A 22,555-nucleotide genomic window follows, 5' to 3' on the forward strand; every position below is an offset into this window, starting at 1 on the left:
AAGCACTCACTAGGATGATGAATATAGCGATAATAGCGATCAATAGGATACCCGTTATCATCACGTGGAGAATTAATTGGTCCATACTTGCTGAGGGTCAATCGGACAACTGCATTAACCTGAGCCTCCACCCACAACGCTCTACACCATCTGTTTTGCTCGTCAAGCTCACCCACTGCGGGGCTATGGACATGATTCCGGGCATGAGTGACCTGCACGCATGCACAGTGTACGCGTGAGTTAAGTGAGAGGCGCGGCTTTTCTAGCATTGCCTAATACCAACGTTAGTCGAGTAGGTCGTGTCCTAGCCTCCTGCGAGAACTTCACAAAGGCTCCCAACGGGCAAAATCGTATGTGCCTTACAAGTCCGTCGGTGGGTAAGGGTAAGGTGATGTGGGCCATACTCCGAGGCTCGCCACCTTGATACATACAAGGTGGGTCTGATTACATGAAGGAACCCATCCTTAAGATCTTCACGTGAGATGTGGTACCTCATGGCACCTCACCCCATCCATCTAACTCTTCGTTCGTTACGTTCCGCGTACCTGTCCACCAAAGTTCAATCCCTGGTACCGGTATTTTTGAGAATTGAAATCTTAGTGCCACTGATTGCCCACCTCGCGACGACAATAGTGACTACACGTGGGCCAAAGCTCCAGCACGACCTTGTGTTGCACGCGAGCACATGGCGGTCAAGAGGAGCCTTGTGCTTGCGTGTACTTCTCGAAATATTGAATCCAATACCCATAGATATGACTAAATGGTCATCACTCGGGATCAATTTCTCCATCATCCAGTGCTAGCCGGCTTCAACTCAATCTGGTCGGTGTCCACCTGTGTCACACAGGCTGTGTGACTGAGATTCATACACCTTTTGAAGGCCTATTTCGCGTTTAGTAATGAAGACGATCGAGACATGTGGCAGAACTCAATGACGTCCCACTATCGACGGTGCGTTCGTCAGAGTTGTTATCTGGGTTTGGCATGATGATAGGTATAACGACCCACTAGACGAAATTGAATGTCCTATCAGCGAAATTGATTCCCGCACTTTGTTGAAATAGAACTTACTTCAGACATGCCAGCGAAATTGATTGTACTAATGACACGTGTCGTCGAAATTGGTTTTTCTATCGAGTGCGCTGGCGATACTAAGGCATATATTGGCTTGAATGATCGCTCGCCCTGCGAAAGTGATCGTACTAAACGCGAAATAGGCCTTTAAAAGGTGTAGTTCCGTCTTCTAATACGATGGCCATGACCGAAAAGCAAGGTTTCCCTCGGCTTCGTTTTTTTACTTCTGACTACTGCCCTTTCGCGCAGCGAGCTCGTATAGCTCTAGAGTGGTTCAAGGTAGGTGACCTCAGACCAACAAACTATTCTTCTAGGTACAGTCAGTTGTTGTTGTGGGTGTGTGGATGGGCGTTCTGATTGTTATTCCGTAGATTCCATTCGAGTTGATTGAAGCCATTACTTTCTCCGAGGGTGGTTCGGAGTACGACAAGCATCCTCTACTGCTTGAGAAGAATCCCAAAGGCCTTATCCCAACGCTGCTCGTCAACTGGCCTGATGGACGCGAAGAAGTCGTAGGCGACGGTTCGGCGTAGGAGGAGAACTGAGAGCGTGTTCCTGGGTCAAGGTCACCGAGTCTCTCGTTGTGGTGGAGTATATAGACAATTTGGCTGCCAAGTTCGGCTTCCCCGGAGAACCTTTGCTACCTCGGGATGACCCCACGGAGAGGTGCTCTTCTCTTTCGACCGACCTTCGAATCATCGCCTCTTTTTTGGACAGGCAACGTCTCCTCGAGAGGGCTACCTTCTATAACAAGAACATCACCTCACCATTTTACGCGGTCCTAATGCGGGGTGATAAAGCCGAGTTCGACAAGATGGTTGCTGGCGCCGAGAAGTTCATCTCGGAGGTGCACCTCGTTCCGCTACGGGTGAACTGCCTCCTAAGGGTTGCTATAACTTCAGATGAGAGGGCCTTTCTTCAACGGCTCAGCGATTAGTATTGTCGATATCGCTGCTTATCCTTGGATACTGAGATCGTTCCTCCTGGGCTATTATAGAGGTGATATCAATCTCAATCAATACCTTATGTCTTATGCACTTGTTAGTTCTATCGAATGACTCGTCGGGCGACTCGCTATTCCCTGCATATCGTATCTCGATAGGTCCAGCATTCACTTTCGATCGATCGTCGCTGCCGCAGCTCGCCAAGCTATTCGAGTGGTATGACCGAATGTCGGCAGTCGATGTCGTCAAGGCCACCATCATGGCCGATCACTATTATATCAAGGCGTAAGGATCTTCTCAAGTCGCTCGCGGATTTCTGGGATCTTCATCTGAATTTTCTGGAACCTCAATTTCGGATCGCTCTTCTCACGGATATCCACGAAAGGGTATAATACCAACGACCATCCAGGACTTTGGTAAATGGTAGTTCGAACTCAATTCTTCCTATTGTTTCTCATCGGACTTCTTTGTCGTCGGGAACTCCCCTCGCAGTCCGGTTCGATAGCTCTCACACAACCTATTCTCAGCACAATGGGGGTCTACTTATTTCCCAGGTATAAGAAGTATGTCTCTGAGTAGACCTTCTCGAAAGCAAGTGAGAGACGTCGCAACCCTCCCCCATCCTCAGTGGATGCTGTCGCGATTCGCCAGGGGTGTGGTTGCTTGTCTCCCCCTTGGTTTGGAATGGGTTCAATACATGGAGAGCCAGTTCATTCTATTTAGGGAGTACTTTGTTGTACTTGTCTATTCTTTCAACCTAAATGGTAACGAGTTTTTTCATCTCATTAGCGGCCGTGTTTGGTTGATTCTCAGTGGTGTTTATGGAGAACTTTGTTGACCTACACGAATCGTGTAGCATGATATATAGTTAAGATTAACCAAAGCATGTCGAGTGGTAGTAGTCGTTGCGAAGCATGAGCCTAACAGAGGAGTCGAAAGCCGACAACGTTTGTGTACAAGTGTATGAGTGCATCCGGAATGGTGGAAATATCATCAATGGTTCAAGGGAAACCAATCTGAGTTCTTCACGCTGATTGACTTAGGGGGATGTCAGAGGAAGTGGGGTGTACACTAAGTGGCTCAGTTAGGAAGGGTCTACTGCTGTAATACAGCCTATACTACGGCTGGTGATGCCTTTTATTTGCCTCCAACGTCGCGTTATGTCTCAGCATCATGTTACTCTGAGTGTTGATTCCAAGTACACACTAATGATGTTCACCGCTCCCAGAGGCTATCGAGCAGCACCGGGACCTTTAGGTGATTGTTATTGATGATCGTCATACACCAAAGACTGAGTAGTGGAGAATTGGTATCATCTCACACCAACAGGTTATTACTTGTGTTGTGATTCTCATGTGCACTCGAAACTAATGAATCGGACATGCCCAAACTTACATCCGAATTCTCTCCCACTTCGTGGTGTTGCGCCGAATCATGCGGTTGAGGATTTCAGTTCTCACTTCTCGTATCATGACCACCACTGGTGTAAATGGATTACCTCATCTCCGCTTTTTTACTTCCGACTTCTGTCCCTTCGCACAGCGAGCACGTATAGCTCTAGAGTGGTTTAAGGTAGGGGACCTCCGACTAGGAGACTTTTCTTCTGCGGAGATGTGTCACGTAGTGGGTTGTCGCCATGGCCTCAGCTGTATGATGCTCACTATGATCGTTAGTCCATAGATCCCATTCGAGTTGATTGAAGCCCTGAGTTTGCCTGAAGGTGCTGCGGAATATAAGAAGCATCCTCTACTGCTCGAGAAGAATCCAAAAGGCCTTATCCCAACGCTGCTCGTCAACTGGCCTGATGGACGCGAAGAAGTCGTAGGCGACGGTTCGGCGTAGGAGGAGAACTGAGAGCGTGTTCCTGGGTCAAGGTCACCGAGTCTCTCGTTGTGGTGGAGTATATAGACAACTTGGCTGCCAAGTTCGGCTTCCCCGGAGAACCTTTGCTACCTCGGGATGACCCCACGGAGAGGTGCTCTTCTCTTTCGACCGACCTTCGAATCATCGCCTCTTTTTTGGACAGGCAACGTCTCCTCGAGAGGGCTACCTTCTATAACAAGAACATCACCTCACCATTCTACGCGGTCCTAATGCGGGGTGATAAAGCCGAGTTCGACAAGATGGTTGCCGGCGCCGAGAAGTTCATCTCGGAGGTGCACCTCGTTCCGCTACGGGTGAACTGCCTCCTAAGGGTTGCTATAACTTCAGATGAGAGGGCCTTTCTTCAACGGCTCAGCGATGAGTATTGTCGATATCGCTGCTTATCCTTGGATACTAAGATCGTTCCTCCTGGGCTATTATAAAGGTGAGACGAGTCCCACTCAATATCTTGTGTCTTACGCACTAGTCGATATTCTATCGAATGACTTGTCGATCGACCTATTATCTCCGGCACCTTGAACATCGACAGGTCCAGCATTTGCTTTTGATCGATCGTCCCTGCCGCAGCTCGCTGAACTATTCGAGTGGTATGACCGAATGTCGGCAGTCGATGCAGTTAAGGCCACCATCATGGATAATCGTTACTACATCGAGGCGTGAGTATCTTTCCTGACTCTTCCAGTTCCAGGACCCCTTGATTGATTCGCCGCTGATCCGAACGTTCGTTAAGAGTGTATCATGTGACTCACCATTTCATGTGCTCTACTTAACCGGCCTGGAGTCGAATAAGAGCTTGATGGTTCATTAGGTATGAGAGGTATGCTTCTGGCCAAGCCTCATCTAAAGTAAGTCCAGTTTCTAAGTTACTCTTGTGGCATTATACATAGTCGCGGCTTTTGTCGATCGTCACGCATGTGGTCTATTGTTCTCCCTTCCCCTCAGGTTGGAATAGCCGTAATGCACGGAGAGTCAGCTCATTCTGTCTAGAGTGTTCGTCGTTGTGCTTGTCTATCCGTGTGAGGATGATTCGATGGCTGTCAAGCCTAAATGGCGACGAGTTTTTTACGTGTCATAACTTGCCGTGTTCGCCTAAATAACGGTGTCAACTTTGGGGGGGGGGACGTTTCTGACCTCCACGATATGTTGCCACAATATCATCGCAAATGCATTACATCACGAACTCAAAACTCGTGTATTGAGAACCACGTGCAACTCGTCTTCTTCTCTTCCAAGGGCAGTATCGCTGCAGCGATCAATCGTAGGGTGAGAGGCCTTCCTGCCAGACTACAGTATTTCCTACATATTGTTGTCTACCGTCTGCAATGGTCTTTGAAAGGCCGTCATTCCCTTTTGGCAGGCTTCACACTTTTTGACAACTTTCACTCGGTCGCTACGCAAAGCTTGGTCCTTCTGTGTTGTGCTCACACATTCTATTCAAGCCATCATCTTCATCTCCATCAACAAAAATAACAGGGACAGCTCTCTTCTCGGAGGATGTTTCGAGAGAAGGAGGATCGGGTCGGATATCTGGCACCCAACACGTGCATACTCATGCGTGAGGGGCCTCCACCTAGAGCACAATAATGTCTCCATCTTGATACCTCCCGGAAGAGATTATGCAGATGAAATACGACGACTTCCTCCCTATAGAATGAATGGAACATCATGCTCTAGGTTGCCATAAGATGCCAAGAGCCTTACCGAGGTGGCGACGTTCGGCGATCGTGGTGTCAACAATCCTTTAGAACATGATGAACCATTTGATCAAAGAAATTGAATGAGCCAATTACCTAAAGTAGAAGGCAGAGTAGCTGTATCAGATGGTGATGCTGATAGATTCACGAAAGAGTTGCATAACCACGAGGGCTCTTCAGCATTGTATAGTAGGTTGAAGCCATGGGTTGATATGAGTAACTCGAGGAGGCATTGTAGAAATCAACCGTCTGCAAGCACTGAGTGTTCGAGCAGTTCGCAGTGTTTAACACTGTGTCTCAATCAGCTGTCTAACACTCTCTGCGGACACCCTCTGACGAAGAACGTCGTTAGCCGGATGATTGTTGAGCGGAAATGAAGGAGCAGTGGCCTACTGCTCATTCTACATCTTTGCTCAGCTGCATCCAACTCGAACCGCTTGATTGCCAAGCGCGCTTGCACTGCGGAGCATCACATATCATCGGCATACTCAAAAACAATCGGCAAAAATTCGCAATTGTGATCGAGTCGAAAAACCGCATCGGATAACCAGACGTGCTCATTCGATGTTTGTACAACACCACAGTGTCAAAGAAGAAGTTAATGTTGATGTGTTTCAGCCACACGTGCTCGCTCACCCGACGACATTGCAGTTCTCCTCAATAAGTTGGAGATTCATAAGATGTAGACAGAAACTACACCTTCTCAATCTCAAATTCAACAATTGAAAGAACAAATTAGCTGAATGAAATTTGATTTTCGACGAGTGAAAGGTGTTTTTCACGAAATGCATGTTCAAATTCGAAATGAAAGTTCGACTTTCGTAGACCGGTTGAAAATGAAAGTTCAAATTCGTAAATGAAATTTATGAATTCGGAAACGCAAGTTCAAATTCGTCAAACACAAGACCAATTTAGGACGTCTTTCGGCAACGCTTCGGCCAGCCTTCGCTAGCGAACGCCAGCGGAAGATTGTGCAGGATGTTGTACTCGCAGATAACTGTGGATTTTTTCTTCAAGTGCTATCAGGACACTCTGAGATTTTGAAAGGGTACACCTACATGTCTGGAAGGGAAAACTGGACAAACATAGACAGAGAATGCACTAATTGTGCCGAGAGGGATGATAACATGCATATCCTACTAAAATGCCTTCGACCAGATCGGTCTCATCGACGTCCTTCTTTCATGGACGCTGGTGGTACTTTAGGGCAGATAACAATAAGTGTGAGCCGATGCGCAGCCGTCGCGAACTTCTGTAGAAAACTAACGATGGCATACATGGCTAAGACCATGGCGAACGACAGCTCAACTACTGAATCTGAAGCCGAGGAAGGACTGCACGTGTGAGCAGTGAGGGCCAGCCAGGTCATTGATTTCTCGAGTCCTAGAGATGAAACTCGTGGTCCGCCGCGGCAGTGCTAGTGTTTCGGTCGTTGGACACAGCCCCGCGGTGAAGAGTGGATCCTGCTAGGAGGGAATGAGATGGTCTGGTCTGCTCCTGCTGTTCGTTCCGGCAGCGTTTCGGGCTAACTGAAGAACGCAACAATGAGCTCATGAAATGGCTAGCGTATCGGCATAAAGTCTAACCAAGCCGGTGACGGCGTTGGACTTTAAACTGACACACACACACACACACAAGACCAATTTCGACCAATGAAACCTCACTTTCGCCACGTCTCGATATGCGCTATTCACACTCCACGAGTTGGCAACTCGCACAATGTGCGAAGACTGCTCGAGGTACTTCTCAAATATGAACAGTTATTGCACTGAGTGAGATTCACGGGTGGTTCTCCGGAACGTTGGGTCACATCGGTCCGTCGGACCGTCGGTCCGGGATCGATGTAACCCGTCGAAACCCGAACTTCTCATAGAGGTTTGGTCCGGTTCGGTATTCGGTCGATCACAGTTCGATTCGGATAGTCCGGTTGGGCCGTTCGGAAACCCAACCGAACATGTGCCGACCCGATTATCCTTCCGATGTCATCGGAAGGGCAATGGAGATCCTCCATTAGAGAATCAAACTCGAACAATCTTCCGGTTCGAATCTCTGAAAATCCTTCATTGCAAATTTTTGAATTGCACTGTACTGTTTCAGAATTAGCATTTAGCTAATCCTGATGTTTTAGCATTACAGTGCAGGTCGTAGAGCACCATCAGCATTCCAAATTTGCGAGTCGCAAGTCACAATCCGTGGCACGACGCTAACGAGAATTTCCTTCCATCGAATGAAAGTGAGCTTTCATTGGTCGAAATTGGTCGTGTTCGACGAATTTGAACTTGCGTTTCCGAAATCATAAATTTCATTTACGAATTTGAACTTTCATTTTCAACCGGTCCACGAAAATCGAACTTTCATTTCGAATTTGAACTTTCATTTCGCAAAAATCACCTTTCACTCGTCGATAGTCTAATTTCATTCATCTAATTCGTTCTTTCACTTGCTGAATTTGAGATTGAAAAGGTGTAGACAATCTGACTTAGACACTTGAGACAGCTGCTTCCGCCGAATCCTGATGATATTTTGTCCACTCCGTGCCAAGATATCGCTCAGCTATGTTCACTGACGCAGACATACAGTCACAGTTTTTGGAGGATACATTCCCATCATTGCAGGGCATTGTGCGGTGGAAGATCAGGTTGAAACAACTCGCCTGTAGTTCAGGCGAAACTAATTTCTTCGGCTAAACTCCAGATTGATTTGAAACACGATCGCATGATTAACATCGAGCTCGTAGGGGCTCTAGCATGAGAGCAACGGTTGAGCAAGGCACTCAGGGACGTCCGACGGTGCGAGGCTCAGTCTGTTTCAAGGCGTTTGGTTCGTCTTGTCGTCTACCTATGCGTTACCCAATAGATGATGAAACCAGCAGTGATGAATCGATGAACCACAGTGAAACTGATGACGAAGAGCAACAAGTCCAGACCCTCGAAGAGCTGAAGATGCGGCATAAATCTGTAACACTGCCTCTTGAACATCCATACAGATCGAGGTATGCGTAGGTAGTTGAAGATACGAAGATGCGACTGACAAGAGAGGATATCCGAGAGCTCAAACTGAACCACTGGCCTACGTTGACACGCCTCGTCAATAGACCAATTTCTCCTACAGCATCCACTTCACCGTGTAATGAATACAAGTCACGGATCACACTGTGATCCCCACAGTGATCACCAACTCGCCTTCTAGCTCGACCATTAACAAGAGAGAGAACCCCAGACCGCCCATGGCTGACAGACAGCGTCGTGGCTGCACTAGACCGGAAAGAGAGGGCTGCGCAGGACCATAAACGTCAGATGGACAATGTCGGCTGCATTCTATTCATGATATCTCACCGGCCATTCGTCAAGTCATTTCCGCATAATAGATTGTCAAGCAGCTCGAGAAACAAAGAGAAAGGGAACTGAGACGACGGAAAAGGAAGGAGGATTTAACTTTCACTTCAGGGTCGCTGGTTTCGAGCGGGAAACACATTGGTTGGGGAACAGAGTCAGACGGTGGGGATATCTCTGATTTAGATAGCAGTTCTCTAGTGCCGAGCGCTCGTGGCGAGCAGAGACAGACAGTGAACAACATCAAGGATGGGATTCGTATTAAGACTGAACCTTCTAGACAAGCTAAGAAGTTGAAGGAAGTCGTTAAGATGTGCAAACGAATGCTGGTGACTCGTGACTTGTTGGGAATCGAGACTGACATCATGTCGGCTCAGATTCAGACTGGTCGTTTGGCATTTCCTGAAAAGTCGACCATCTTCGCACCGGATGGTATGTGCGCATCCTTATGGTGATGAGGAATGTTTCACTCAGAGTTTCAAGGGGAGCAACTACTCACAACACAGTTGACAGAATTCGTGAGGCACCAATAGTGCAGAATGCTACTAACAGTGTGGTTCATTTAGGCGGAGGAAATGATACGAAGTCTCGGAGAGGAGCCGTTAGAGGTCACCAAGGTGATCGGGTATCGAGTACTGTCATTTCCCCATGATGCGATTCATAGGAAGCTCTAACGGACGGAGCGGAGCGAATATCGCTGAAGGTAGCGCGCTTACAAGCTGAGTGGTCTGGCTACCAGACTTTGGTATTTCTGCTGGGGTCAGGGAGAGTCGAAACCCCTTACGAGAGCGAGCACTAATGGCAGCGGTGAAATGCTCAATTTTGGTAGACCTAAAATGGCAGACCCCGAGTCACGTATATCTCTTCAGATGGTTTTAGAAGCTTATTTGCGACTGCTGCAGAACGAGTTCAAGCGGAGGAGGCGTATGTGGCTCGCCAGGTGATTGCAGGGCGTGTTGACGCGTCAATCAGCAACCCTCTTCATAGCTGAATCGTTTCGAAGAGCTGAAGGCCGAGCAAGAGTCCAACCAAGAGGTAGATCAGATATCAGAAGGTGAGTGAATGTTGTTCCATGAGGTCTCATATACCCTTAGGAATGAGCGGCTCGTCAGACAGCCTGGGGACCTTGCGGGACACTCAGTGAGGAGTCAATCGCCTTCATTTTGATCCGTTATGGATCCTATAATGACGTGAACGACGACTATAACTGTGACTTCATGATATGGAATCACAGTGATAGTCGTCACTTGCCAGAGAGGTTTGGTTCTTGGGTTTTCCCCTTGCATTCTCGTCGCCTCCGATACAAACCCGAATAGCGAGCCACTTGCTCGAAGAAGTGATTGAATTTATGATTACGATTACAATCCTGTTCTGAGGTACGATAACTCAATACGTAGCTCCAAGGCTCTTTCTCGGAGGATCTCAACGAGTCGAAGCACCATAGCCAAATCAGTATCGCCGTCGGAAGCACCAATTCGGAATAACCTATTGCGCAAAGCGAGCAGACTGAGTAAGCTTGAGTGTGGCTGTCAGAGTGGATATGGAAAAGAAGGGGTTTTCTTGTAGCTGTCGGTTATGAAGAATCCGACCCATATGTTGAGGTGAGGACAGTTGACTGTCATGTAAGGACGATTACTAGATATTCCAGGCACAGAAGGAATTGCAAGAGAGGATGCTCATGGTGACGAGGAAGCTGCAAGCAACCAAGCTCCGCGACTCAAAGCGACGTAGGACTACTTCCTTTTGAGGAGTCAGCGCTCATATGTGCGGCCAGGTCTTCACGGATCGAGCCTCCGGCGGGAATGTGGTCCTGGAATTCGACGTAGATTGCATGAACATCATTCCTCAAGCGCAGAGCCCACACCATTAAGCGAGATAACAGATCTCGCGAAGAGCGCGCTGGCAGCAGCCTCTCAACGTCGTAGGGAGGCGTGTGAACCAGCAGTGTAGGGCGTTGGAACAAATCGGTGGTCTTATCCGGTGCCTTCGTGATAGGCATAGTCCCAAGTATTCGGCACGGGCCGCACGAGTGGATGGGAACGAAGTAGGTTGTTATATGGCGATGGTTGTTGAGTATTCTTCAGAGTGATCGAGGGGTCTTCCTGACTCTCTCATCCAGCGAGTCTGACGACAGTCCAAGTGACGAGGCAAGTTCGAGCAGTTCTCACTCTGTAGCGCCTTGGAGAGTGGCTGATTCAGAATACTGTGTGGGTCAGGAAACTTCGTCAGAGGCCGGCAGCAGCGAGCCAACGTCTGATGTGACCATCAACCTCGAGGAAGTGGGGAAGCGACTATTGACGGAGCTCGGGGATGAGACTTTAACCGTTTGGGCTCTTGAGGATCTTCTTGCCGAAACGAATGTGGATTCAACTACTGATTGAGTCTGCGACGTTCGTCCCTCTCCATGCAAACGGAGATCATTGCTACTCTCATGAACGCGTACAGTATCCTAAGGTGTACAGCCTAGCTGGTGTGCTTGCGTTGCTGTCACAAGAACCTCTACACCGTCAAGGCAGTTGTTTCAGCCGAGTGAAGGTATATGCTGTATTTACGCTTCATCCAGCGAGACTGGGGATCGGACGCTGTATTCCAGAATAGGTCTCAGACCCGAACGAAACTGATAATTGAGCTTGGCTAAGCTTTCGAGGAGCTGCGTGAGGTCGAGACCTCCCTATAGAGCTCATCGCACCTTGCTCTGGCTGAACATGCAGATGCGAACCGGCTAGTTTTGCTGAATAAAACTTTGTATATCCTCTTGGTGGGGACTTACTGTGATGAACTTGATCTTCGATCGGTCAAGACGAGTATGTACACGGACTTTATCATCTCTGGTACTCTGATAGATATCGCTGAGCATGCTCAGCGGCTAAGGTGCCATCAGTAGCCTTTTTTCCGTCCACGAAGTACCTGGTTTGTCGTCGTTTGTCGAAGATTTGTGACTGTTGATTTTTTGGGTGAGAACTGAACATCTCGGGTTCGATCCCCAGTGACGGCATTTCTCCCGTCTTTTTTCGTTCATTCTGTTTGGAAGAACTTGATCAATGCTTCGACGTACCTTTCAACGGTTTAGTTCTACGGCGGGCACTCTCCACGCAGCATTGCGTAGTATTAAGAAGACTCGGGTTGGACTTTGGCTTCCCGCTGGTACATACCCTTCTGCCTCCTCTACCCTTAGTGTTCACTCAGGTGCATGTGAATCGTCTATCGCTGCGAGGCGAGCCCTTTGGGGCCGGGATTGTACAGTAGTACCGCTGCCATATAGTGATAAGGAAGCTGCGAGGTAGGCTGGCTGCGTGTTGTACTATAGACTACGATGAGCCGCTTCAGGCAAATGGTCGTCGATAGTAGGACGCGGTCCATTCTCGTGGAGACGGGAAGTGAGGAGGCGGTAGAATTGTGCAGGGGTCTCGGTGTGGCCCTACTGCCGATGGATAGATTGCTTGGGTCTGTACCAGCAGTCGAGTCTGATGGCCATTTGCCTGACGCCGGTCCAGTGCACGTTCCCTCGATAAGCTACTATCATGTGGGTAGACAGTGTCCACTGAGTGCCGATCAGTTGGCCAACCGAGCTAGGAATACAGCCAACTTGTTGGCTCTCAACGAACAGGATTCCGTACTTGTTTGCGGTAGTGCAGATGCGGGCGCTGACTTTGAGGATTTGCAGGCTGCTCGAATAGTGGGAGCCAAGACAGTGGACTTTAACATGGACAGTGCTGAGGATGTAGTAGTAGCTGCGCGAGAATCCCGAGCAACGATTATCATCGGGGACTGCGGTAGTTTGAGAGAAATTGGGGAAGTTATGGTACGGATAGATCCTGTGTATCGTGAGGAAATACTACTGAGGTTAAGGGCAATTGTCTGCGACTTACCTTGGCGTCATAGCAGTAGAGTGAAAAATGAAGTTGATGATGTTGAGGCTCGATGGCGTGAAGCCACCGGAGGGACAGGACCTGACATAATGTGGAGAGCCCGACTTGGTGAAACTGGTACTAGTAGAATTGGGAGTACTCTAAATCTCGTTTGATTCATCGCTTTGTGGGATTATGTCATATTATATCGCACTTCCTGTATGTACATATGATTTATATCTACGTATAGGAAGTATGAACGGATTACAGCATCGTATGCAAGCTATCGGGATATATCTGTTTCAGCCGATGTGGCCTATGGTAAAACGCCAGTGTATGGTGTTTCTCAGGATCGCTGTTTACGGCATCAGCAGACCTAAAAGTTCTGAGAAGTATCGAAAACACCGCCGTCGAGTTAGCAGTGGATCCACACAGCAATGAACTCTGTGTCAAGGATGACAGCATATGTAGTGAACAGGGGTATTCTCCGTTTCGCTGCTGGCAGTGCCTGAAATTTCGAATTGGAGGCAAGAGCTCGAACAGGCACTTGTGGTTACTTTGAGCGTCCCCGGTCCTCGGCTTCTGAGTTTTCTACTGACCTGGGAGTCCTGACTGGTGTGACAGCAAAGATGAAGGGGAATACCGTTGAAGAGGTTGGAGGTCTTGTGGCTCAGCCAGCTGAATTGTATTACACTAGGCTGGGACGAAACGTAGGGTGCAGTAGCGAACTTAGTGGTTGAGAGATGAACTGTGCTGTTAGGAGACGAGGCGCGACTTGATGAAAGCAGATTGGCGAGTGAAGACTGTGCCGATGCAAGTGTTCTACTGGGCCCGAGCTAAGAAGGGACAGGTGTATATGTCTGTGAAGCATAACAATAAGACCATCTATAGAAGTCGATATTTCCGACGCCAAACGACGTATAAATGATCGTGACATGTTGATCCTGAGTGTTTCTGGATGTAGCAGTGTGGTGGTGTGAGAGATGTGGTATTACTCGTGTTTGGTAGTGAAGGCCTTGGGTCACAAAATTCAATCCCCAAGGCCATTTGCTGAATATGAAGTCATCATCATCATCGCCGACAGGTGGAGATCAACATAGTAAGAATGAGAGGCTTGTTCAGGAGACTAGTAAGCTGAGGTCGCTGATGGTAGAGCTCAATAGTGCACGGGCTCGTAGTGAGACGGCTTTGTTGACTGGTGGCTTGGCGAGTGAAAAAAGTAAAGTGGAAGAATTGGAGAAAACTATAGGGGAACGTTTGATTGCAATTACGCAGATGTATGAGGCGGAGACTCTTAGTGGAGTTGAAAAATCGGCTTTTTGGAATCACACGGTACCACTCTTGAGGGAATTCGTGGATAGATCTAATCAAGGCAAATTGGTGTCACCACTGGTAGCGAGGAGGCGGACACTTGAGGCTAGTATGTCTGTATTGTATCATGTTAAAGGGACCGAGCAGATGGATGTCCTCACGGGCCTGCTCAAGACTTTTTCAGATAGTATTGCTCTTTCTGCTGGGGAGATCACCAGGTCCGCATATAGTGGCTCTACTGCTGGTTCGCCGCCCGATGGAGACCTACAGTCGTATAGGGGTATTGGAGCGATGGCTGCGCAGGGGCAGGTCGCAGTACTGAGGGCTATGCGTGACCGACAAGCATCGTCATCAAGTGGACTCCCTATTGGTATCTCAATGGAACAGCTGAGTATGCTTGCTGGTCACCTTACTACAGTATTGTCCACAATACCAGCACTGGCGCACACTGAGAAGATCTCAGCAACGGTGGTCTTAGACGCCTTGGACCTAATCTCGCAGTGTGTTCCGTTGACTGAGACTATCATTGATCTGGTGGAGGGACTCAGCGATGAGTCTGCTAGTATATGGCATGCTGTGAAGAAGTGTGCTGTGAATTTGTCGAACATTCTCGTCTTTGGCAAAGTCGATTTGGCGAGAATTTTGAGCGGAGCGACGCAGGCGTGTATGGCGAAAGCTGTCGAATTTCTCGCCCTTGCACACTACAGAGCAGTGACATTCATAATCGCCAATAATGAATCAGCTGCTGCTGCTGCTGCGGTTAAGGGGAGTGATCGAAAGCCTTCTTGGAACTGGATGCACTGTGACTTTCCTGGTTGCCCTGGCAGGTTGGTCGGAAGCTTCATGTTCCTTTTCTCCCAACACAAGGGCCCTCGTGGTGGTATGGACGACGCCGTGAGCTATAAATGGGATCTACTGGGTCTGTTCAAGAGGTTCCTGCTCCTACACGGACAGAACTGTGTGGGTGAACTGAGCGATAATCTGGATGATATACTCGATGAAAAAGGGTTGATGGGGATAACCACGGGGGTATCTCAGGACGTATGTGACATGTCCGCTAGGGATTACCTGAGAGCTATGATACTATCAGTTCAGTCGGATGTATTACTAGTCCTGCGGTCTAGGTTGTCTATACAGCAGACGGCCAAGGCGGTTAACCTCTTCTGTGGTTATCTATTGGATGATACTCGGTCCTTCGCTAGCCGGACTGCTTCGATAAGTCTATTGCTTAGTCTGGCCGATCAGCTCATTAACAAGCCCAGTAATGACTCTAAACAGTCTGAGCAGTCGAGTAACGGATCACAGCAAGGAACCCCCACAGCAGCCGCTGCCTCGGCGCCTGATCGACGCGGCAAGCCCTTCACTGATATATTGATGCAACTGTCTATTACGGTTACAGTCAGCTTTGAGAGACTCACTGGTGAAATCGCTCAGCTGATCGATGCGATGGTCTTGGCTGGGGAAGGCATTTACCTTGTGGATGAGGAGAATGTTGCGAGGAGGTCTGAGATTCCCCCGATACTTGAGCGCTGGGCGGAAAGAGCGCGGCATACAGTGAACAGTGTATGGGCTATCTCTAAGGTGACACGGCTGATGGCTCCGCAATGTGATTGGTCGACCTGTGCTCTTCCGAAAGAAGAGATTGCGGTTGCCATGAATGTAGGGTGTAGTACTACTGGGCCGCTGCCTGTGATTCCTTTGACTACGATAGTCACAGGTGTTGGCCAGCTGCGTGAGTTGGCTAGAGCTCTTATCAGTCTGTCTAAGCCGATTCAGTGGTCGCTAGCTAATAAGTGTTCCCCTAGTATAGCGAGGTCGAGAGAGTGTCTCGACCTGTTGGATAGATACCTGGTTGGCGGTATGAAAATGTGCCATTTGGTGGCGGTCGCGACTTCAGTGCAGCACTTGGCAACATCGATGAGTTTGCATAGGAGGAAGCCAGGTGCTGATAGTCTACTGAAGATGGGAGATGAGAAGGTCTTTACAGCGGAGGGAATGTTTGGTATGATGGTACAAAGCAGCAACGCGGAGGAGCAGTCACTTCTGGATGCATTTGGTGGTGTTTTCCAACACCTTAGTGAGGCATCCTTCACCGACCTGTTTGCCTTCCGATTCAGCTGGCTCCTTAGGGTGGTTTCTGTGAACAACATTGCATTGGTCCTCACTCAGCAATTTATGTCGCAGGCTCATACAAGCCCTGCTTTTACTGAGATACTCGTGGCCTTATCAGTGCATCGCATCGAAGACATATTCGCCTCTAATGACAAGGAGCCGGAGGCGGCTGTGAAGAGAGGAGTGCCTCGGCGGTGGTTCAACCCTAAATATCAAGTGGTTGACAGAGCCATCGACAATCAGGATGGCTCGGTGGTTGCCAGACCTGATGGGCCTGTTGGACAGACGAGGCTGGACCGGTTTGTGGCCTCCCAGGAGCCCTTTGGGGGCCTTCTGGGTGGTGATGTTGTCTCACAACCATGCGAGTTGGCCTATCAGGGTGGTAATGATCCTGACGACCCCTACATCCAATGTGTGAAGTTTTATGGTATGAGGGAGAACTGCGATGGTATGCCCAACGCCTGTGTCACTTTCGACAGTGGAAGTGTTCTGCTGAGACTTTATAAGTGGGTTATGAAGTGTGTCGCGCACTTCTCGGCTAGTGGTGGGCCGACCATGGCACCACAGATAGTAGATGTGGTTACTGAGTGCCTTCAGCTAGCTCAGTCGACGTTGGCTGGCGAACCCAATAACGTCATTGGGATAGTCAAGACTGCTTTCCGAGCAATCACTAAGGGAGGGAATCTCTATGACATACCAGAATTACATGAGCTTGTTGATCCTATCATCGACTATGTCACTCAGCTCACGGCTATTCCGGAGACCTCTCTACCTGAGTGGAGTCGGTCGGCCTTGCTGGAGATCGCATTGTCAATACCAGTAGATTTCAACGCGTATTTGGTGCCGAGATTGAACAAGCTCATACCTATATTGACGAAGGCACTCGAGCATGACTATAATCGACTGGATGTTACGGGTTCGACCAAGTCACCACATGGTCCTGAACTCACGGTCCAGGCATTGACCTTCTTGGACCACTGCTTGGAGCTTCATCACGACATATCTCATCCAGCACTAATAGCTGAGGCCAACCTCTCGACAAGCGCCTGGCGTGGTATTGGGGGTCTGTCTCAAAGTTCGATCCTTACGGCGCTTATGAGGCTCACTGTCCCGCCCTCTGGTGAGGTGGTCCACACTCAGCATCATTCCCAGGCTATGGCCATCAGAGCATTCAAGGCCTTTGGGAAGCTCGGTACACGCTCCCATATCCTTTCGCTTGCCGATGCCGTTACGTCTGAAATGCGTCCCCAAGTTCCCCTTGCTGAAGTCGATGGAGATGAGCCAGATCTAGAACAGCACTTTGTTATCCTAACTGGTCGAGGCGATGGAGCATCTGAGATTTCGGTCCCGATGGGAGGTGCTTATGAAGTGGCTCTCGGCCTACTCCGGACTTACTCTGTGCAAGTTAAGAAGTGGATGCGCAGTGATGGAACTCCGCTGACTACTATCTTCGAAGAGGCTGTCCCGCCTCCTAGACGCAAACTAACTTTGATGGTTCTTCTATGCCAGGCCATGGCTGTGAACTTGGATGTCTTCAAACCAGCCGGAACAGTTGTGCTGAGCGACCGACAAGTGACTCGATGTATGGAAGGCTTGGTGTTGAGCGTCGTCGTCTGCAACACATGCTCACTATCAGAGGAGACTCGTGAATCGGCTGAGGTGTGTCTCCAAGCGGCTATTACTGCGATCACCGATCGTGGAGTTCAGCAAGCGCGGCAGCTACTATCTGCTCTCCTGGCTCTGGCTGATAGCCATCCCGCGTTCGACAAGATCACGAAAGTTATCTCGGGTTGCATATGGTCCATCATTGACCATGATGCCGCTAACAAGAGCATGGTGTTAAATACATCGCTGGATCGTATAGTGAGCTGTATGGCTTGCTCGAAGAAGTGCATGGCTGGGAAGATAGTGCTGAAAGCTTTGAAGGAAGTCAACGAAGGCATCACTGATGATGTAGTTGTCAAGGCCATGGAAGCGGCTTTGGATCTGAACGCTAATGCTGTCCGTGGTATGGGAGGATCTGTGGAATGGTTGGATGCACGAGAGCTCGGCGAGAGCATAGTTGACGCCTGTCTCGATCGAGTTGGGGAGGAGTCGGAAGCGTTGGTCGAAGTGATGGTATCGTCGCTATTAACACCGTGCTCTGAAGACCCACTAGCCGAGGCTGCACTGGCCAAGTATGCTGTCAAAGTGGGACGAGATCTCTCCGATGTCTTGGCTGGCAGTGACCGCCTCGCTGAGGTATTCTCGGATTCGCCGCAAGATGATGAACAGGCCATCCTGCAGGGCCTCTGTGCTGTGTTAGCGTGTGAGAAGCCTCCCTTCGTGAAGATGCTGATGAAATGGATTCCCAGTAGTTTTCTGGATGTCCTGAGGAAGCTGGACAATGCTCACTTCCCTGCGACTAGTGGTCAGTTGGAAGGCGCTATGGAGACTAAGGCACGTGCCACTCCGGTATTCGACGATCTTGAGCGGACTCATGTTATGGTCCTCGCCATACGAGCTTCCAAGCTGTTAATCGTCAATGCAGGACTCAAAGATTTTGTCAACCATTCGGGATTGTGCTCGTTGGATTCCACTTTACAGAGCGCTGTCCCACTGGTCCCCGAGGCTTCCTCGAAAACGCAGTTCAGACCCCACAGATGCTGCCTGAGGGAATGGTTGGTTGTATGGCTGCTACGTAGGTTGCTCGTTACAGAGCATCCCAATACCCCGGTCATCGATGCTGCCTTCTACGCCTTACGTGTGGTGTCGGAGCTTGCGTCAACTTCTCTGTCAACGCTTCTGTCGAGATCAGTCTTGAACCCATTCCTCCGGTCGCTGGTCGATATGCTCAAGGTCCAACTCCAGCAAAGATGGAAAAATCCGGCGATGGTCACGAAGCAGTTCTGTCGTGTGGTAGCGGTGGTCATGAACGGCCAAGAGGTGGACGCTCAGGTGTCTGCCTGGGCTCGTGAGACTCTGTTGGGTCGACTGGATGTCATATGCGGTTCGATCACTCGAACGGTTGGAGGGACTCTAGGCTCGGATGCTTCGGCTGCACCTGGTGGAGGCACCTGGCTTTTTAGAGGGCCATCTATTACCGAGGCCACAGCGAACGCTGCGGCTGGGGGTACATCGTTGGCGTGTCAGAGCGGGTTGTGCCGGGCTGATTTGTTGGAGTGTGCTGTTCTACTTCAAGCGTTGTCGGTGGTTGTGAATCCCAAGGACGAGGTTCAGGTCACATCTACCATAACAAAGATCCTTCCTGTAGTCATACGCCTCCTCAGTAGTGGGCTAGCTCATATGACCAATCAGGAGTCTCTACTATTCGATCCATTCAGCCAGGTGCTGTTGGATCTGTTCAATCACTGGGCTGGTCCTGCTTCACGGTACATTGTACGTATCATACTCTCATCCCAGTCCAGGACGGTGAGTCCTCAGCTAGTACCCGAAGACTCGCCAGGGGAGAAGCCGCTGAGCAGCAGTGCCAGTGCGCTCATATCCTATATAGAGGCATTGCTTGCGAAGGCTTATGCTAAACCGTTGAGGTGGGAGGCTTTGATCGAGAATCTAACGCTGTGTGTACCCTCTGTGGTCGCATCGTCTTTGATGAGCAGTGGTGTGCCACAAGGCTGCAGTACAACTAAGGCACTGACGCCTCTTCAACTAAGTGTGGCAACCTCTGCAGTGAAGTTGGCAGCTGGTTTGAGTTCAGCTAAAGATGACTTTTTGGCCTCTAATTATAAATGCGGTGACGGCTCCAGCTTGATAAGCATCCTGCTGAATCTGGGTAGGATTGGTGATGCCAGGTCAGAGCAAACAGCTCACATACCTTTCACTTCCACTCTGGTCAACTCCACTGTGACCAAGGATCTTGTGGCCTGCTATACATCATTTTTGGGCTCATCGGGAGTGCCAAGAGGTGACCCGATGAGGATCGATGTACATCTACAGCTATGCAGCTTACTGAGCATACAGAGCAAGGTTTGGGATACAAGTCCGCTGAGTTCGGCTTGGTGTGATCCCACTGAGTGGTCGTTGGAGGAGAAGGTCAAGCTGGTGGAAGAATGTCTGAGGTGTTTTGAGGATGGCAACACTAGAGTCAACTACACACTCGAGCTTATGAACTCTATCATATCGTTGATCACTGTGGACGTCCTGGAAGCTATCGATGTCGAGGAGCTCGTGACCAAGTTATTCAAGGGAGACCAAACTCGGTCGGAATCTTTGAAGATGGCAGCCGTCAGAATGGGCCTATCCTTTCTGTCCCTTGCTGGCTCTTCGGGATCCCAGTCAATCAATGTGGAGTCTTTGAGAACTACTTTGCTTAAGACCTGCCTCGACGATCTCCAGAGCTCGAGGGCTGTCACTGCCGCTCAATGGAGCTTCTCTGCTATTATAGAGTTGCTCGATCAGTGTGAGCAGGCAGAGTCAGCTGTGGCTTGTCGTACTGTATTCGATGCCATTCGCAACCACTTGCTCAACTCTACGGCTTCGTCAGAGAGTACATTGAAAGCTCAATTACCTCTACTGCTCAATCAGCCTCTCGATCGCTTCTTGAGGTCACTACCTCGATTCCTGAGCAGTAGCGAAGAACCTCACTCTCCCGACTCGAAGGATTTGCCAGCTGGTTGGCGAAAGGACGTCTTGGAATTGGTCTCGGACGCTGATAATACATCGGCAAGTTCGGTACTTGGTTGGAAAGCTGTCATGGCCTGCAAGGAGCACTTCACAGAGTTCGCGCAGGATCTGCTTCAACCCGGCTTATGTGCAATGTGGCGGTTTGGTTCTGTGCTGGAGTTCGAGCCAAAAAAACTCAGCGACCATAGTCTAAATTGTCGTCGTTTTTCGGTCGACATCGCTGACTGCCTCCTGGGCATGCTTATCGAGACTGACATGGCCATAGGGGATGACTCAGCCTTGTCCTATCTGGCTGAGTTCTACTTCCAAATGGCGATCTCTACGGCTAACTCTACCTCTGCATTTGAGGATCCTCTCAGTGAGTACAGTATTGCTAGGGCATCCCCCGATCACATAGTCACTACCCAACGGAAGACTGGTATGGTCAGTGCCTATCCGGACTGTCCTCTAGGAGCGGTCTGTGAGAACCCCACTCAACCTGGTGGTAATCCAGCAATGCCACCAATGACATCAGCTCCTCATCTACTTGGTACGGCCACGCATTTGGGGGCATCTACGAGTCAAATCACCAACACGTGCGTCCAGAGATTCGCAGAGATCAATGGTAGCCCCTTCAAGGTGGGAGGCGTGACTCTGGATACGCCCATGTCGAGGCTAGCCGCACAGACCCTCGTCATGAAGACATTCAACACTACAACTAACGGGGGTCCAGCTGATGGTGGATCGACCAATGCTGCTGGATTGAGTTACCGCGAGGAGCTCAATCGCTACAATAGGCTACTCATCACCTCCATCCGGCTTGTCAGCGTGATGTCCCCTGGTGCCGCAAAGGATTCTTCAAAGCTTGTCGACTTCTGCCACCAGTGCCTCAGCATGGCTCTCATTACCACTGAGAGGTCAATAGCTACCGAGCTAGCTTCATTCTTGCGGATCATCATACCACGTATGCCTTGTCCTCTGTCGCCTGAAGCTGTGCTAGAGCGATGCAGAAGAGGAGATGTGCCTCGTGGGAGTCCAAGTGCCGGTCACCATTCATACCAGAGCATTGTGTTCGACGAGCAGAGCATCGATGCGGAGAGTCTGGTACTCTTCTATATGACGCTCGCTGATGGTATTGCTTCTGCACTCGCTGTCTTGGCCAAGCACAAGAGCAAAGGAGTTTCTGCTTACAAGCCTTCCTCTATATCTGGTTCTACATCGCAGCGCTATTGTGTCACTCCTACTGCTGGGATGAAGGCGTTCGAGGCGCTCGTCACTTCGGTAGAGCCTGAGGTCGCCGCTGCCTGGCTTGAGTGCTTCCGGAAAGGACTTCGGCGGGCTGCTAAAGCAGGTGTCTTTGAACTGGTCACTGTCATTGCTCCCAAGGCTATTCATCAACTCCTGTTACAAGAGGCGAAAGATCGTCTCTCGGTACAACTCGGGGGGATGATGGTAATGGATGACAGTCCTGATGACCTCGACATGGGCATTGACCCTTCTGAGTTGGTACACTCCTATGCTGGTAGTGGCTGGTTGGCTCAAATCGAGGCGCTACCTAATGCACTAGCTCGTGCTATTCGCCTCTACAGTATGGTTCTACTAGGCCTCCCTCGTGCTCCAATTACGGCCATCAGCCGCGCTCCTCCTCCTCCCCCTCCTACCACAGGACCGCCATCCCATGTGCCAACTCCAGAGCATCACGAATTCCGAGCTCTCTTGGTCTTCACGTTGGAAGTTCTGAGTCCATTAGTAAC

At 49.7% G+C, this 22,555-nt stretch overlaps 3 protein-coding genes across 3 annotated transcripts in view; all 3 read left to right on the top strand.

Annotated features, from left to right (window-relative positions):
* Positions 1-1,251: 1,251 nt before the first annotated feature.
* Pmar_PMAR003357 (Glutathione transferase omega-1, putative) lies at positions 1,252-2,802 on the top strand (the record flags this gene model as incomplete). Its single annotated transcript, XM_002784058.1, has 7 exons — positions 1,252-1,353; positions 1,446-1,586; positions 1,640-1,740; positions 1,792-1,921; positions 1,977-2,073; positions 2,177-2,303; positions 2,573-2,802. The coding sequence occupies 7 exons, from the start codon at positions 1,252-1,254 to the stop codon at positions 2,595-2,597; spliced, it is 723 nt and encodes a 240-aa protein (XP_002784104.1). The 3' UTR covers positions 2,598-2,802.
* Positions 2,803-3,488: 686 nt separating this feature from the next.
* Positions 3,489-4,562, top strand: Pmar_PMAR003358 (glutathione-S-transferase omega, putative; the record flags this gene model as incomplete). The annotated part of the gene is made up of 6 exons (XM_002784059.1): positions 3,489-3,590; positions 3,699-3,839; positions 3,893-3,993; positions 4,045-4,195; positions 4,230-4,326; positions 4,432-4,562. 6 exons carry the CDS (start codon positions 3,489-3,491, stop codon positions 4,560-4,562), a joined length of 723 nt encoding a protein of 240 aa, XP_002784105.1.
* A 9,636-nt stretch (positions 4,563-14,198) lies between these two features.
* The window catches only part of Pmar_PMAR003359 (hypothetical protein), a gene marked incomplete at both ends in the record, with an annotated part of 12,254 nt that continues 3,897 nt past the window's right edge, over positions 14,199-22,555 (top strand). Inside the window, one exon of the mRNA XM_002784060.1 lies at positions 14,199-22,323. Within this exon, the coding sequence (XP_002784106.1) occupies positions 14,199-22,323 (8,125 nt within the window). The remainder of the gene's footprint in view (positions 22,324-22,555) is intronic.

This window comes from Perkinsus marinus (assembly GCF_000006405.1).
Source record: "Perkinsus marinus ATCC 50983 genomic scaffold scf_1104296935302, whole genome shotgun sequence".
Taxonomy (NCBI): domain Eukaryota; phylum Perkinsozoa; order Perkinsida; family Perkinsidae; genus Perkinsus; species Perkinsus marinus.